At 28.0% G+C, this 19,119-nt stretch overlaps 1 protein-coding gene across 1 annotated transcript in view; it reads right to left on the bottom strand.

Annotated features, from left to right (window-relative positions):
- Positions 1-1,039: 1,039 nt before the first annotated feature.
- mi (cyclin E-interacting protein minus) overlaps positions 1,040-19,119 on the bottom strand; it is a 33,840-nt gene continuing 15,760 nt past the window's right edge. The window contains exons 3-6 of the mRNA XM_075359641.1: positions 18,823-18,910; positions 14,562-14,855; positions 13,488-13,932; positions 1,040-4,255 (exon numbers count right to left, since the gene is read on the bottom strand). Of these exons, the coding sequence (XP_075215756.1) occupies positions 3,353-4,255; positions 13,488-13,932; positions 14,562-14,855; positions 18,823-18,910 (1,730 nt within the window). The 3' untranslated portion in view covers positions 1,040-3,352. The remainder of the gene's footprint in view (positions 4,256-13,487; positions 13,933-14,561; positions 14,856-18,822; positions 18,911-19,119) is intronic.

The raw sequence follows: 19,119 nt of genomic DNA, 5'->3' as shown, positions 1-19,119 counted from the left end.
TTTTTATTCAGGGCACTCTAGAAGTGTTTGTATTTCTTTTAGTGATATCACTACATGTCTCTATTGTTTTATAATTTACCAGGCCCATCATTAGTTGATAATTAACACCAATATGGTAAAGGATAATAATAATCATCTAGTGAACAAATTTAAACAATTTTTAGTTTCTGGAAAAAAATGCAAAATGCATCCTCTTTAATGTGATGATTTCTCTTTATTTAGAAAAACTAATTTTAGTTAATAGAAACTATTTTTAATACTTTATACAAATTACCATAATATCTAGTCATAGTTTTCTTTGAATAGGATCCCATGCTGCTGGAATTAATAAATTGAAGCCACTATGAAAAAAGGAACTGCTCAGTAAGTAACTTTCAGAGCAATTTGTGGAGTACACAAACATTACTGATGACCAACCAGTACTGGCAATAATTATATAAAATTTTAAAATAACAAATTTTAGATAACAATTGAGAAACTATTACAATACAGACGTAGTCACTCAGACTTAAACTATAACTTTTGATGAATAATAAAATGATGATCAATTGTTTTATATATATATATAATCCAATTATGGTAATTTTATAATTTTAATCATAATTATATTCCTCTTGAAGATGGCATTATAGCCGAAAGCACTCGAGGAAATTAAACTGGAATTTGGTAAGCTGTTTTTTAAAATTATATTTAATAGTTATTGTACCAAACAGTGCTGTGTTTGAAAAACTAAAAAAAAGTAATAATTACTAATTGTTTCTAAACGGTTAATTCGGCAAGAAAAACTTAACTCTAGCAGTGTTTACCAGGTATAAAAGAATTTTAAAATGATTATTTTCTCAAACACACATAAATATACATTTACAAAAATAATCACTAATTTTTTTTAAATACGGCAAACATGCTTATCAAATGATGATTCATGTAAAAAAAATTAAATCTAATTACTGCACTAATATAAAGTGAATATAAGTAAAATAATTTAAATATTTATAAATAATATTAATTACAATACTTTAAAGCTAATTTATTTAATCAAGTTTATATAAAATATAGCAATTAGTACGACACTTAAATATAAAACAGGAAATATTTCACAGTTAATTATATTTATATTTTTATATTTTATGAGCATTAAGAAATATTCCTAAAATTTGATAAATCAATAAATTTAAATAAATAAATAAAACAAAGAAACAATAATTAATTTACAGTATAGTAATCTATAGTAGATTTACATCAAAAGATGAATACATAAAATTACTGTTGTAACACAGTTACACTAATTAATTCTTAACTAGAACACAGTATAGGTATATAATATAATATATTCAAGGGGTTTACAATTCACCTGAATACATTCTATCACAAATATTTTATTTTGTATCTAATTTAATATAGTTTAGTTTATTAACTTTTTTTGGGGATTATTACTCTTTCTTTTTTATTTTCTAAAGAAAAAATAGGCACTCAACTTACTTAACAAATTATTTATGAGTGTCTCACAAAAGCTACTAGCTGTAAATTACAATTTAATAATTGGGCTTTCTTAGAACTGTTAATTCAACTCCAGTGGTATGGGCAATCAAATTCATTTAAAAGCACCTTTACCTGACCTTGAACATGGGTCCTACAGCATCACAAAGCAATCATTGTAATAAATGATTAGAAATTATACTAAAATAAATCCATTAGGAATCTTATTTCTTATATAATAAATATATATTGCTTTAGATCACTTTACTAGAGAAAAAATGGTCTATAATTAGAACACTGAAACAAATTCTTGTGTGTTTCATCCACAAATTGTTCAGAGATTATCTATTGATTTATTCTGAAGAAGTGATGAAAAAGTGAGGTGGATTAGAATTTTTGCAACTGATATTGTTAAATTTAACTCAGATCTGAATGACTGATAAAGAAAGAATAATGTAGTAAGGCTTTTTGAGTAATAAAACACACAAATTCATATAAATAGGTCAATAATAAAAAAACACCAATTGCCAATTTAAATCAACCTGAGTAGCTCATGGATATATGTGAAAAATGAAATATTTCAAAAAAGTATTGTACAAATTTACATTCGTAAATTTGGCTAAGGTTAGTATTATTATTATTATTGTTCATTAGAATTTATATTATTATAAATGCATTTAACCATTAATTTTTAAGATTGCAGTTTCTATTAATGTATAAACCTGGTTTACTAATGAACATGAATTTTGGGGCATGTGACAATACCATGCCAAGATTCAAACTCACAACCTTCCAGATGAAAGACAGGTACACTTCCACTCTATCACTGAGATTAACAAATTTATTTGTTGATTGAATGTGCCATTTTATTCTGCATTCTGTTGTGTAAATAACATTTTTTAGGTTAAATGGTCAATTCATATTTTGTACTATTATTTCTTTTAATTAACAGTGGGAAATTTATTTGTAGGGAAAAGTCAATAATTTTAAAAGTATTCCTGCGAGAAAAAAGTGCATAGTATAGCAAAAGAAAAATTCTTCTTACATTTGCTATAACTACACCCACATTTGAATGGGGGAATGATCAGATGATTTAAAGTACAATCTCAGATAATTCACTTGCCAATTATGTTGAAGATGTTCTTCAGTGGATCCCCTTTTCTTTTACTTTTTAGAAAAGGAAAACCGATGTACTGAAAATGTTATTAGCTGAAATAAGGTACATTTGTTTGCCACTGAAAGTTAGAGAAAAATAAATGATTCCATTTTATTTAAGTAAAAATATATAAATTACATAGAAGTAAGATTTTATTATAAATTTTAACAGTATTTTTTAACAAACGTAGACCAAAATTAGCTTTTTTATAATATGACTACAATATCAGAATGCCATTTCATTCAGAAGTTTCTGAATGAAACTGGTTGTTTCACATTTTTAATGCTATAAGATTATTTTTCACTAAAAAGGTAAGGAAAGGTAAAATAATTAGGCCAACAGCATACAGCTGTAGGAGTGAATAAATAAATAATTATTATGAAAAATGGTAAAGGTTTTGATATAAAACATTCCCAATTAGATTGGTGAAATAAAGTCTTTATATTGTATATATTAACAATAGTCATTGAATAATGATGAAAAGGAACAGTAGTTGGAAGACTAATGTTCAATGTGTAATAGTGTAAGACAAGCAGAGGGAGAAATTTCTTATTCATAGCCAAGATACATAAAAATCACTGGAAAAAGAATTATAATGAAAATTCAACTTAGAAAGTTAAATGATATTAAAATATTTAATTTGATGAGAATATCATAAATTATTAGTACTTAATGTTAAAAAAAAAAAAATGTTTATTGATATTAATATTTGATTGGTTGTTAATCACTATTACTGCTATCTATACTCTCAATAATACCAGTCATATCAATATCACAAGATGATGAACATCTTGTTGTGTCATCAGGTACCCATGATGGACATGGAGAAAACTCCTCTTTACAACCAATAATATTAACAGCATCTTCATTTACATTATTCATATCAATATTGGATAAAGGAGTACATTTAGTTTCGTCAATACATGGTGAATCAGTCTTATTACTATATCTAAAAATATTACCAAAACTACTACAGTTATCTAGAACAAGATTCATATCAGCTTCTGATTTATTTTTATTATTTACACTTTTAAAATCATAACTCTGTTCATTTCCATTCAACTGTTCAATTGATTTTTCTTTTAAAACAAAATCTAAATTAATGTGTAATTCTTTTTTATGTATTTTATCTTCATCTAATAATTTATTATTTGTATTAATTTTGTTTGGTATACAAGTATCAGTAGAATCACTTTTTACACTATCTTTAAAAATATTTGATTTCTTACAAGATTTATTAGAATTGTTACAAAGTGTATTAGATGGTTCAGTAAGGCACATTTTAACACAGGAAGCTTTATTACTTACCAATGTATTTACAGAGGCAGTAACAGTTGAATTAGAATTAATATCACTTTTATTAACTAGTAAACTTATACTACTATCACTGTTTTTTATTTCTCCTAATCTTATTTTCACTTTCTTAACAACATCACTGGAAAATTTTTTAGCAAGCTGTAACATCCTGTCACTTGTACTTCCAGTCTTTTCTTCATTAATGAATTTTTTTAACCATATTTCTTTACAAATTTTAAAGAGTTCACTAATGCAGACTTTAGCATAACTATGATCCATTCCAATTCCTTCACTACGTAATGCATCTGATACAGCCCATAGTAATTTCTACGAAAAAAAAATAGTATAAAATTAATTAAGAATAAAATATTCCAATAACCAGATATAGGTTATTGGTAATGATCAGATGATTTAAAGTACAATCAGATAATACACTTGCCAATTATGTTGAGGTATGATCAGATTTGTAAAGCAATTCCAAAAAAACCTGCATAAGCTTATGAAGAATAAAAACTAAACCTCATACACAATTATGTAACATTATATCTTATTTCCAAAATAAAATACATTATATTAACCAATTCTATGAGGAAAGAAATTTACAAATTTTATAGAATGTGTTTATTTCTTTAATGGTCACAATTTCATCTTTTTATACTTAATTTAACTAACTTTAAATAACTTTTTTTAAACTTTAAATAGGCATATCCCATTGTATATGCATGTTATGTAAAAATATATTGAAATACTTTTAAGTGAATTATTTAAACTAAAAATTACCTGATTTCTTCATTTATCAATTACATCATCATAAGTAATAGATAAAATATTACAATTTTTATACAAAGTTTGTATGAAATTGTACAGTGTCCCATATGAAATGCATCCCATCTGCATCAGTAGGTATATTTAAATAAAAAAGGTATTTGTAAGTTATTAAATATTTTATTTCAAAATTTTCCAGTACGTTAAATTCTAGAGGAAAGCTAAAGTGACCGCCATTTTTCACTGTTTCTTGCAACTGTTGTCAGAGTTTGTGGGTTGACTTTTAAAACAGCTGTTTCAATACTGACCTTCAGTTGTTCAAGTGTTCGTGGCTTGTTGCTGTAGGCTTATTCTTTGAAATAATTCCAAAGAAGAAAAATTTGGCGGAGTCAAATCTAGAGATCTTAGTTACTATAAGCTATGACAATAACGTGATCACCAAAGAATTTGTTAACAAAATCAGAAGTTTAATGCATGTAGTGTGGTGTTGCACCATCATGTTGGAACCATCAGTATCTTCCTTTACCAAGAGTGCAATGAATTGCAGTAAAATATTCTGATACCATTCTGTAGTAATGGTGTACTTGAAGAAAAGAGGACCAATCATTTTTTTATGATATCACACACCGTACACCCATATTCTGCTGGTGCAATTGTTTTTCATGATACGCATGGGGATTTTCAGCATTCCAAATCCTACTGTTATGGCTGTTTATACAGCCATCCAGATGAAACAACACCTTACTGTGAAAAAATTTGAGTTCATAACATGAATCAACAAAACTGATGACAATATTCTAGCTATTTTTATTTGTCTACATCAAGAAGTTGATGAATTGTTTGAATTTGATATGATCATAAGTTTAAATTTTTTGTCGCCTGATGAGGAGAGTTGATTTTGGTAAATTAATTTCAGCTGACAAGTGTACAATTGATTTTTTTGGTGAGGCAGTTAATTGCTCCTTGACTTCAATACTGTGTCTACATTTAACATTGTCATCGATCTTTTGTGATACTTGTTATTTTATTATTATCTGTCCCTCTAAATTTAGCCACTAACCTCAAAACTGATGTCTTCTTAGGTGCTGGTTTATCACTAATTACAGCAAAAAGATTCTTGCACTGCAACCACTGATCATGTGGTAAAGTAAGACTCAAGAATAAAAGCATGTTCCTTTTGTGAAAACACCATCTTCTCTCTCTAACAATGCACAGAGCGTTACAATTGCTTTTTTGTATGTATCAGTAGCAGTTTATGCAATGTCACTTGTAAGATGCGATGTTCACTTGTTGGAAGAGTCCATTCCAGTAAAATATAGGGGAGCTGAGCAATCAATTCAAATATTACGGACGACTGATTGGTGGGTTGCATTTTAAATGGGACACCCTACATTTTTAAATACAAACATTTTTGTAATATGAAATACAAAAATTTTTCATCTATTAAATACAAACATTTTTACAATTTGAAATAAGCTGTAAAGACATGTGCAATATTCAATATTTTTGTTATAAAGTAAAATAAACAATAAGAAAAATATCATTCCAGAAGTTGATATTCTTGTTGAATGATAACAGCCAATATAAAGATCAAAACAAAGATTGAGGTTGAGAAACTCCTTTGCAATGTTACTGTTAAATAATGTACAAAATATTCATACAATAATACAAATTTTTTCATACGATTCAAATCCATAATAACTCATAACATATTGTTAAGTTTTTTCAATTTGTTTTATATGAAATCAAAAATAAAACACATTATTAACAGTTTGCAAATAAACCTTAAATCAAGTAATCTAGTAGGATTTGCTATAAGATATCACAAGCTACTTACCAACTAACAGACATTATTAAACTATACAAATTTCTATTTAATACTGGTTATTAGAACAGTTTACCTAATGCTGATAAATTAAACATTTTTAACCTTCACTGAGAGTTATATGAACTAAATATATAGTTCTCTCAATGAACAAGATATAATCGGTGATACAAAATATTAATACATGTAAACTATAAGTATAAAATATGGCAAGCTCTTTATTTAAGCATGGTGTTCACTCAATAATGGAACTGTCTGGTAATTTTATGCTTAAAATCATCCTTTGTTCAATAAAAAGAATGATAATGAATAATTTTAATCAGCCCAGCAATTATTAAGTTTTAAGTAAAGATTGATCAATATGAAGATACAAACACAATAATATTTTGATTTAAATATAAAGAAGGATTTTATAATTAAATTACTATCTTGAAGTATGACAAAAGAAAAGCAGTTCTTTACATATGAACCTCTTTAACAAAATTGCAATCATCTTTTCTGGTAGCTGAAGTACATTCACTGAATTGTATTATAGATTTAAATTTCAATTCATTTCATTGTTTTAATTTAAAACAAAACCTTTTCTAAAATTCTGTTAACCTAATTCAAGAAATTATAAACTAGAGGAGATGTATTTACCTCAAATGTGAAATAGGGGTTTAGAAATCTTAAATTTCATAATTTTAAAAATGGGTGGTTAGATTCACAATAAGTCACTTACTGTGAATCTAACTACCCACTTTTAAAATGATGAAATTTTATTAAAATGGAAATAACTTTCACATATTATAGTACAATATTTTATCTTTATTACAAAATACCTGGGTAAATCATTAAATGTGATTTTTAAAACCAGTACTTCTGAAATATATAAATTTTAAAATTCTAAACAACTCTAATGTGATTTTTCCATTTCTTATTTGTATGAATAATATAAAAAACCCCTAGAAATGTCAAAGGTGTATACTCCTCAAACAGTCTTAATGAAAATATTGAATTATATGGTTTTCTAGTCTAGATCTCAGTAGTTCTAAAACACAAAATAATTTTGAGCAGTAATGGTATACGCATTATATCTGACTAAAAAATTATGCATTAACATGTTGAGAATTTAATTTTGAACAAAAAGTTGAATAAAACAAAGAAAAATTAGAATTTTACTTAGTATCATTACACTAGACCAAAGTGCATTATATGTACCAGTTTATAATGTTAAAAAATGAGCCCGCCATTTTCAACACACTTCTTGGCAGGCATGCTTCAGTACTGCTATTGATGCTCTATTTTTTTAGTGTTTCGCGGCTGTCCTTAAATTGCTCAGCCGCATCCATAATGCGGTTAATTCCTCACAAGGATGTATTTTTGTTTTGTTTACAATATTTTTCATTCATTCCCAGACACAAAAATCTAAAGATGTTAGATCAAGCAATTTTGGTGGTCAGGAATGTACACCTCCATGACCGATCTATTTCTCAGGGAAATGATGATTTAAGTGAGTGGAAACAACACAAGAAAAGTGGAGAGGTGCGCCATCATGAGTATACTTTGCACCTCAGCGCTAAAGGAATATCTTCAAGCACCTGTGGCAATTTTTCTTGAAGAAAGTGCAACTGGACCTCAGCATTTAAGTGGCCAAGTAATATGAATCGTCCAGACAGCTGATTGTGAAGAAGGCTGCACAATACATTGATGCTAAATTGGTGTTGAAAATTGCCTTCCATGGTTTCATGAAGATTTACTTCTGCCCATGTATGCTCAATGTGTAAGTTGTTGATGCCATCTCAAGTGAAATTTGTCTTGTCTGTAAACAAAATATACTTGTAGAGTTGTTGATTTGTATTCCACTAGTTCCAGAACTCCAAGTGAAGCAGATCATCTCCTGGGTGTAGATGTTGAAGTGGCTGTTTATAAGGATAAAAGTTGTTTTGATTAAGTATCCTCCAAACCATCGAATGCAAAACTCTAATCCGCTTAGAAAGACAACGTGTAGTGATGCCTGGGCTATGCTAAACATCGATAACAGCATTGTGTTGGACAAATCATTCATTCATTCATAGCTGATACGAATACTAGGTAGTGAACCTGTTTCCTGAAGATTGCAAAAGTCATGCTAATTGTTTTGGAATCTGGAATTCTTCAATTTGGAAGATATTTTATATTCCTGCAGCAGCTGAAGCATTACCATTACACACCCATAATGAATACCATATATTAGTAGGAGTATTCTTCTGTTGTAAATAAGTATGGCATTACTTCAATGGCAAACTGATCAGGCTCAAACTAAAATTCACAGAAAATCTTTTCTAATGACAGCACATTTCACAGTACCTGACATATTAAAGAATGATTTAAACACTAATATAGTATTACACATTGTTGATCAGCTGTTATTAATTTACTGCCAACTTTGAAATTATAAGTTTTTGAATAATTTATTGTATTTCTGTCATTAATAAAAAATTATTATCTAAGTAATTTTTATTTGTTTATTTTGTTATGCATTGTGTAATTTCCATTTTTTTAATTGTTTAATTACTTTTTTAACAGTAAATTTTGTTTTGATAATTTTTTACATCACTAAAAACAAATTTCATTTTTGTTTATATTAAATAAGTATTTTTCTGACAAATATAGCAATATCCTGTTTCTAAATAAATTTGAAATTTTCTAATTTTTTTTTTGTTTTATTGAACTTGCCATAACTATTGTTGTTCAGAACTAAATTCTCTACAAGTTTTGTTTAAAAATTTTATGTGTTTATTATCCATTTAACAGTTATTGTATGTCAAACGTAAAAAACAAAGGTGTTTACCCTAATTTATTGGTTTTCACCACAGATTTCTCAAAAACTACTCCAGATATGATTCTGGGAACTATTTTATTAGATTTTTAAGGTAAAAAACTAGGGTAGCTGAAATCCGAGCGAAACTTTTCACTAGCCATAACTTGCAAAGGAAGTATTTTACGATGTATGTTTATACAAACTTCTTCCATTATTTTCACTACAATAGGTTATGAAACCTATTCATAACCTAGTCATAATAAACCTGCATAAGTAAAATACAAAGTACAGAACACAATACAAAATCAATGAGATATTACCTTATTTTATTATTTTTCTTTGTTCTTTTTCTTTTTTATATATTAAAAGTACTTTTGTGGAAATTCCTCATCATCAGTTGATTAAAATTAAAAATTAATTACATATTAAAACATAAACAAAACATTAATATTATTACATACTTGACATAATATATGCAGTCAAATAATTAATCAAATTACAATTTTTAATAACTTTAAACATTCACCACATTTAAACATTAACATTTTTATTTATTTAAACATTTTTGTGGCCAGGCACTAAATACAGCACTATACTAATATTATATAAACTTTACCTAATATTGACAAAAGTGCTGCTATCTATAGCAGCTTTGATAAGAGCATCATTATCAAACTGCTACACATTTTGGTTATATTTGAACCTGTTATAAATGATCTACTTCTTATAATATTAAAAAAACTCAACCCCTATGATGACAATTTAAAATTTACATTTGAAACAGATAAGTGCAGAAAAATAAGTTTTTTAGATGTTAATAATGAAATCAACAAAAAGAATCATATTAAAACATCAGTATGCAGAAAACTTACAGCAAGTAAAATAACTATTAATAGAAAATTGAATCATCCATTGTCACACAAAATTAATATGCGAGATACAAATATGTTGAATAGAGTGATACATTACACACAAACAACAGGGAAAAATTAGATGCAGAAATAAATATTATAAAGGGTATTACAATAAAAAATGGATATAAAGCCTCGTTGATTGATAATATTTATAAAAAACAAAATTTTAAAACTAAAATTAACAAAAATGAAACCTATAAATAATACATACAGTGTTAATAATATCTATATAAAATACTCTTATACTAATAATATTATTGAAATTCTAATTAATGTTTATAATTTTGATACATATATATAGACAGAAGTTCGGCCTGATCAATCTGCAGACCGAGTTTGATAATGATACTCTTATCAAAGCTGCTATAGATAGCAGCACTTTTGTCAGTATTAGGTTAAGTTTATATTGCAATAGTACAGTACTGTATTTAGTGGCTGGCCACAAACATGTTAAGTAAATAAAAGAAAAAATTTTTTAATGGTTTTTAGTTTTTTAAATTTTAATTACTTTTATTAATTATTTGACATCATGTCAAATATGTAATAATATTAATGTTTTAGTGTTTTATTTATGTTTTAATGAGTAATTAATTTTTAATTTTAATCAACTGATGAGGAATTTTCTTGAAAGCGTTTTTGATATATAAAAAAGAAAAAGAAAAATAATGAAATAAGGTAAGAGCTATTATTGATCCTGTACTGAGGTGGATTGTGCTAAGTTTTGTTTATGCTTTAGGGATATATATATATATACATAATTTTGTTGAAATTAATTTTTTTAATATTCATATTATTTCTTTGTATTGCTAAATTATATTAAAATAAACCATGTAGTACAGAATATTGAAAGAAGACGTATCTTATCTTAATTTTATCATGGTAGTAATTTTGTGGGATCCAGCATCCTCAGTCACGATTGAATTCATTTAATTAATAAAATTAAACTTACTAAAATAAACCATATACATGTTCGTTACATGATAGTCATGAAGGTACTATCATGATGAAATAAAAGTAAGATGTCTTATCTCAATATTCTGTACTAGGTGGCTTATTTTAATTGTATTAAAAAATAAATAAATATATATATATATGTGTGTGTGTGTGTCTATTAAAAAATATCAAGAGCACACGTAACATTGTTTTTTGCTTTTTGACAGATCTTATCTTATACTATTTTTCTACACAGATCTTATCACTGTTGGTGCGAGGCACCAGAAGTTGTATCCCTTTGTAGTAGAATAATGCCACCTGGAACGTAACCCATATAAATGAGGTCAAAGCCATATTTGATTTTGCAGTTGTCATGAAGGCAAAGGAACTGCTTTGGAGGATGATCAAACTTCTAGCCAAAGGATGTAAGAAGAGATTATGCTGTGATTGTGTGTGGGTGAGGATTATCATGAACTAACAAAATGCCCTGGTCTGCAATTTTTTCGTCAATAAATAAAACTTCTTTTTTTCACAAAACACTATGAATATGATCTTGCAAGTGGAAAACATCAGCTTCCATTTTCTCTTTCTGGGCCACAAAAGAGTGTTATTATTTCATAGATAATCATTCCTGTTTCAGATGTTATCTTCCAATACCCATGTTTCATCCTAACTATACAACACAAGGAATAACCTTTAGTTTTCTATACAGACTCTAAAATTCTATTGTGGTGTATAATCATCTCAGTTTGTTTATTTTCCATAAGCATTTAGGTACTCAGAATTCACACAATTTTCAATAATTCAACTTCTTACGATACAATTCTTTATAGAAGAGAAAAGAAATTTCTGGAAAATGCATGGAGAGAGATGAGAAGGTGTATCATCTGTTCTCTCTAATCTTGTTGTCAATTGTATGAATCAAATTGTCAGTAATCATTGCCTATTCCATTCATCAATGTATATGTTTTCTCACCTCAATTAACAATCACATCCATCTCCATATCATGGAATCGCTCCTTGCATTTTTCTATAAAATTCATAAATCTGGCAGTGAATTTCAGGTCTAATGTTCATTACATTCAAGAAACAGAATACAGACCAAATTTCCCATGTGTTGGATGTCTAGATTTTCTCAAACATTATATATACATACTAAAAAGCATACTGACTACGTAACTACATAACAATCATGTCAATCCCTTCCAAACGTGTCAGGCGACTTGCATGCATAGATTCATGCAGCTAGATCGCTGCAGCAGCAGAATTAAAAAAAAGTATTACTTTATGGATATACTTTATAAATTAACATCAAATGGTACAGTTACAGTCAAATTTAATTTAACATACAATGAATTGAGAACTATATATTTAACAAAGACAAATAAAGAGTTATACTAACCAGTTAGTGGAATAAATTGGAAAGCAAAATGTATGGTCAAAATTCATTAATAAGAATGTTATTTAAAATCTTTAACTAGTTTGGAATTAAAATTTTTTAACAATTATCCTCACTAGACTGAGAAAGTAATGTATACAAGGGAAAAACTGAATCAAAAAAGAAGTAGTAATGATAAAAAAAATATTATTTTACAAATAAACAGTACTTACAAAGTAATAAAAAATGAGTATTTTTATCTGAGTTTTTAGAAAAGGAATAAAAAATACAAACATCTGTTATCTTCCCAATAGTAATAACAATAGAGTAAATTTAGCTTAAAAAAAAAAACAACACAGCTAACAGTTATTTGTTTGCATTTTTTATTATATTTTTTAAAAACACTGTTAATTCTTTGAAACTTTAACAAGAACTGCTATTTGCCAATTAATATTTCCAAATAATTATTTATATATATCTTAGATGTCTGCTGATGATTATTTAACAACTTAATCATCTAGATATAGATCTTAAGAAAAATTCTTGTAAAGCATATGACGTATACTTAATCTTCTTTTCAGTTTTTTAAAAGTAATTTGCATTACTCTGTGAAATAATGTATTTCCTATAAAAATAATACGATGTATGCATTGAACATAAATAGATCTTTCACAAGTATGTACTGCTCAAAATAAGCAATGTTTAAAATATGTACATAATTTGTTTCATTTCCTTACATTAATAAATAAATCAATGCTATTTTTATTTACTTTTTTCCAGAGATATTACATTTTATGATAAATTGCTCTCTTGATTCAACATTTCATAAGTAATTAATATTTTACCTAGTTCTATTTTTAAAATTTCACTTTTTGTACCATCTTCTCACATTATTTAAAAGAAAATAAATACACTAATCACAGAATAAGTTTATTTCATAAAAAAAAAATCAACAGATTTACCTTTTTATGCAACTGACTCAAAGTCTCTGGTTGTAATTTAGGCATCCCTTTAATGGAAGAATCTTCAGTGAAAGATAAGTTTCTGAGACATTTCCTTTTGGGACTTAATCCAGTCAAAGAATTTGCTGCAAGTCGTTTATCATTTAAACTATTATTTAAATTTTTACCGTTCTCTTTACCTTTATCAGGAATTTCTTGCTGTAAACATGGTGGATCAGGCCACAAAGCTCGTTTGGAACGTTGAGCACTTTTAGTACGAGGAGATGACCTTGATTTATCAGACAAAACTAATTTCTTAGTGTTACCTTTCTTCCCACTTTCTGGACTTTGAAATAATGCCCTTTTAGAAGAGTTTACGGTTGGCTGCAGAATTATTTTCTTTTTCTTTGCACTGCCCAAGGTTTTACAGGTAGAAGTTTTATTTCCCTTCAGTGTCACTGATTTCCTGAAACAAAGTTAATAATACGATTGACATATGGAAAATACTAAAAGATCAGGGTTTTAAGACGTTAAAAAGAAACAATTAATTCAAACAGTATTTGATTATTTACACAAAATCTGAGCTAAGTCCACATAACAGGAAAATATACATCCAACCATTTCTTACACACACACACACACACACACAAAATTGATCTTTAAAATGTTAAAATCCATGAAAATCTTAAAATAAAATTCTTTCATTATAATATTTAAAAAAAAATTTTTTCATAATTTTTTCAAAGAATTTGTTTTGACTTGTAATTTTTAAAACTAAGTTAATTAAGCAAACATGAAGGTGTTTTTTGTTAATCTATGAGAGCTAATTTATTAACATGAGTTTGGATTATTATGTTAATTCATGATTAAGGCATTGAATATGCAATAAATTTTCTACTAAAAGATAAAACAAGGGTGGTGTTGCTTGGCCAACTGAGTTAGTGAGTTTCTATCAAATAGTACATCAGATTTCCTCTATACTGAGAATAAAGTTCATTATGGCTTTTAGTAAAGATTACAATGCACTATTTTTAATAATATTAACTATTTATGTCTCAATATCTAACAATAATTGATTTTTTAATTTTACAATACCTTTTATCAATCAAGATCATTTTCTTCTTTTCAGGAAGTCCTAAAGACTTTGCAGCATTCTGTTGTAGATTAGCTGAAGAAAATGTATGTCGTCTTCGAGCAAGATGACTTAATCGTCTACCTGGAGAATGGCCCCATGCATGACGGCGGGCTCGTTTTTTAGCACTAGCTGTGCATACCAGGCTTTTTGTAAAAAATGAATTGACACTTGATGATGTTTCATTTCCAACATAACGTTCTTGATACTTATCAGTTAATAATGCTAATTCTTCAGATAATGCCCCTCTATTATAGCTAAAAATAAAAACAAAAATTAAATATAAAAAAAGATCATTAAAAAAAGACAATTTGTTAGGTAATATAATTTAATTATTTTAAAATATACCTTATTTTTTGTACTTTATGCAGTATTTAATGCTATGGTCATTGATCACTAAAGATATGCCAACAGCATCCACTTTTCTTCGCTCTTAAGTTTGATGTCTTAATGGTACACTGAAAGTAGCTTTGGCCAAAGCATTTTACCTTCTTCCATACCCAATATCCAGGATATTTTCCTCAAGTTGTCCTTAATGTTGTGGAACCATCAGATTCTAATGGATGTATCTATTCAAGAATCTTTTTATACACTTTAATTTAAACACAAAATTCTATTACATTCAATATACAAAGACAAAAAAAATCAGTACTTATTTTTTAAATGGAAAGAACTGTAATCAAAAACGCCTTTTCCTGTTTATGAATGGAAATATTTAATTTCTCAAATTTCACAAGTCATTAATTGTTACGTATGACACTTTTATTTATGTTTAAAAAAACAAAAATATACAATCCCTTTTTTCCCTTAATTTGGAGATGGCATGATTATTTTCAGATAATTAATTTTTTTCACCAAATAAGGAATTATTTTAAAAAAATTATATATCACAATTTATTTCTCATCAAGCCCTCTTTCTCTCCCTAGAAGAGAGATATAATGAGATATTCAATTTTGAATAATTGAATAATTCATTATATAGCCAGGTATAGGTACACAAATTAATATGAATTCTCATATTTATTTAGGGTTTGACATATTCTAGCCACTATGCTATTTTCTAAATGATTATGAATGTTATAAGATTCCAATCAAAATACATAAATATATATTTACAATAAAAAAAAGATGCAAATCAATTAAGGGGTCAAAACAACTAATTTTAGTCAGATATATACTGACATCAAGGAGACATAGTTGCATCTCAACCTTTCATCTAGAAGGTTCAGTGTTTAAAGATTCAAGGTTCAAGGTTCCAGGTTCTGGTCAGACTTTGAAAATTTTTTTACATGCTACAAAAATTCATTTTATATCCTAATATTATATTTATATTATAATCATAATATTAGATGCAGCAATATTTGCAGTTTTACATTTTAATATTTAATAAGTCGGCAAGTCGAACTGGTAGATGCATTGATGATTCTAATTGAAGTTGATCATCCGTGGTTCTATTCCATAAGAAACAGATATATGCCTGAACATATTGGATTGAACACTTAATGCTACTGGTTATGTTAAAAATTGATTTATTGGCTATACATATACCAAACTTTATTTTTCAATCTTCAATACTAATTTTACAGGTTACTGGTCCTTGTTCCCTTCAAAGTATTCCCCTCCCCTCTTCAAACACTTTTCCCAGAAGTTTTCCACTTTGCAAAGCAGTACTGGACGGCTTCATTTGAAATGGTCTTTAAGGTCCATGATGAATTTGTTTTAATGTCATCAATAGTCTCAAAATGGCAAAATTTCATCACTGATTTTAATTTCGGAAGTAAGAAAAAATCGCAAGGAGCCAGGTCTGGTGAGTAGGAAGGCTGAGGAAGTACAGTCATCTGATTTTTGGTACAAAACTGACGAACTGACAAGCCGAGCATGTGGGTGCATTGTTGTGATGAAAGAACATGAGTTGCCTCACAACAACTCTGGTTCCTTTGGCAGATTTTTACATGTAACTTTGTAAAACGCCTTAATAGTACGGTTCACTGTTTTACCTTGAGACAAGAATTCAAAATGCACAATTCCATTAAAATAAAAAAAGAAGAGTATCACTTTAACATTGGATTGAGACAGATGGTTTCTTGAAGTGTGGAGATCCATTGCCAATCCGCTGTGATGACTGAACTTTTTTCTCAATGTCACAGCTGAAAACCCAGCTTTTGTCTACCGTTACAATCCTTTGCATGAATGTTTTATCATTGGCTTGTTTAAGAAGTTGCAGACAAACGTCCATTCGATATTCAGTCATCAAACGAAGAACAAACTATGCTGTAACTAATGCATGCTCAATTTTTCACTCAAAATGTCATGGCACGATCCATTTGAGATGTTAACCTCTTATGCAAGTTCTCTGACAAACAAATGATGATTTGCACTTACCAGGTCGTTGATTTTCTGAATGTAGGTGTCATCAGTTGAAGTCAAAGGCCTTCCTGGCTGGGGAACATCTTGAATTAACCGATGACCACTTTTAAATTGTGAAAACCATTCTTAAAATTGTGTATGACCCAGACCATTATCTCTGTAGGCTTGTTTCAAAAGCTGAAATGTTTCTGTGAAAGTTTTCCCCAGTTTCACACAAAATTTTACATTGCATTGTTGCTCCTGAAAATCGCACATTACAAAAATCGCTACTAACACTAAAACACGTTGCATTTAAATAACAATAATATAAAAACTAAACAATGATTAAAAACAATAACAAATAACAAAGGAGGTTATGTGGAACACAATGCTACCAAATGTACAGCACTAAATATCTCTGTTAGCGGGTAATTAAAAATGTTTGGTTATTTTCTGAACAGACCTCATACAGTACTTACTGTAGAAATAATAGGCAAAATTTGACAGGCATTGATTAGAGTTCAATGTGCTGTGTTAGACACTGATCCACTGACTCAAAATTTTCTTATTTCGAATAACTACAGGACAGATTTGGAATATATATTGTATACTGATCTGATGAGACCCATTTTTAAATAGGAGACTATGTGAACAAACAGGATTGTGATTAGTGTCTGATCCACAACTTACATACATGTTTGAAAGACTACTGTTAGGTGCTAAGGTAAAATATGTTTGTACTTTTTTGAGGAAGATAACAAGTTTGTAAAAAAAACCAGAGAACGCTGCTGAAATATGATAGCTTAGCAGGAGTTTCCTGATGTTGAGGAACATGAATAATCATCGGATTCAGAAATATAGAGGATTAGTCACTCACTGGAAATTCTATGCAACTTCTGAAAGAATGTTTTTCAAAGGTAGGTAGGTGATCTGAAGATTTGAAGACATTCATAATAAACGTTTTCATGGTTTATTCAAGTATTTACTACAGCAGATTTCTAGAGCAAATATTAAAATTGTCACGGATGATTTTCTTACCATACTGAATGAATATGTTCCATTGCCATGACAGTCATTCACAAGTTGTTATTTTCAACAAATGAAACAAGTGTAATAAATTGCAAATAAGAATGTATTAAAGTAAAAAAAAAATTTGCTTCATTCTATGTCATTACATCTGTACTTAAATTTTTCTTTTTTGCCATAAAATGTTATGTGCTAGTGGTTAGTATTACTGGTGGGGAGGGGGAGGAGATTATAATTTAAGTAAATTTAAAATAAAATTGTAACTGTTTTAGTGGTAATGTGTGTTAAATACATTAGGCTAAATATATATATTTTTAACTTTTAATTTTATTTGTGAGCATAAAAAAATAGTTTTTTGGGAATTCACTGTAATATTTTTTGTCATATTAGCATTATCAAAGTACATAACTGTTCTTTTTTACATTCAAAGCTTTATAATAGATCTCTTTTTTATTTATTTTTTTTAAGCAGCTATGAAAATTCTCAGTCACTAAGGTACTCTCTAATTAACATATGGTATAATGGTTTGTCCTTTCATATTTGAGGAATGCTGGATTTCACATTTAAGGAGCTGTACAATCATTTGGACATAATGATGAAGCTTTTCAAAATCCCAAATCAACAAAAGGAAGGAAGGTGGGGGCACATTTTGTATATAAAACTGACAGCAGATTTGGTGTACATTTTTTAGGCCAAAAAAGCTAGAATTTGTTTACATCAGTAATAAGGTATTTAAAAAAAATTCAGAATGTAAGCTTACATTGAAACAGAATATAAGAAGACACCTTGCACATTCTCTTTACATTTAGTACTGACCAAGCCACAAAGATAATAAATATATTTCATAATTACCTGACATTGTACCAAAAATGATCTCTAACTGATGGCCATTCCTCAGTCTTTGCTAACTTCTCATTTTCCTCTCTTTTTAATTTATCATCTGAAATAGCAAAATTAAAAAATAATAAAACTAATATTTTTGTTTAAAATAAGGTTATTAAAAAAATGAAATAAATTCTCCCATCACACTGATTACAACATAAATACTTCTCAAAGTCTCAGAAAAATTAAATTTCAGATGCCTAATCATATGTGTGTAACAATGAAAAAATACAAATTTACAGTAGGATAACCTAATTTGAGGGTTCC

Source organism: Lycorma delicatula, chromosome 3 (genome assembly GCF_047948215.1).
Source record: "Lycorma delicatula isolate Av1 chromosome 3, ASM4794821v1, whole genome shotgun sequence".
In the NCBI taxonomy this organism is placed as follows: domain Eukaryota; kingdom Metazoa; phylum Arthropoda; class Insecta; order Hemiptera; family Fulgoridae; genus Lycorma; species Lycorma delicatula.
Note: the sequence above shows the minus strand (reverse complement) of the source record. Positions and strands in the feature narration are given on the sequence as shown.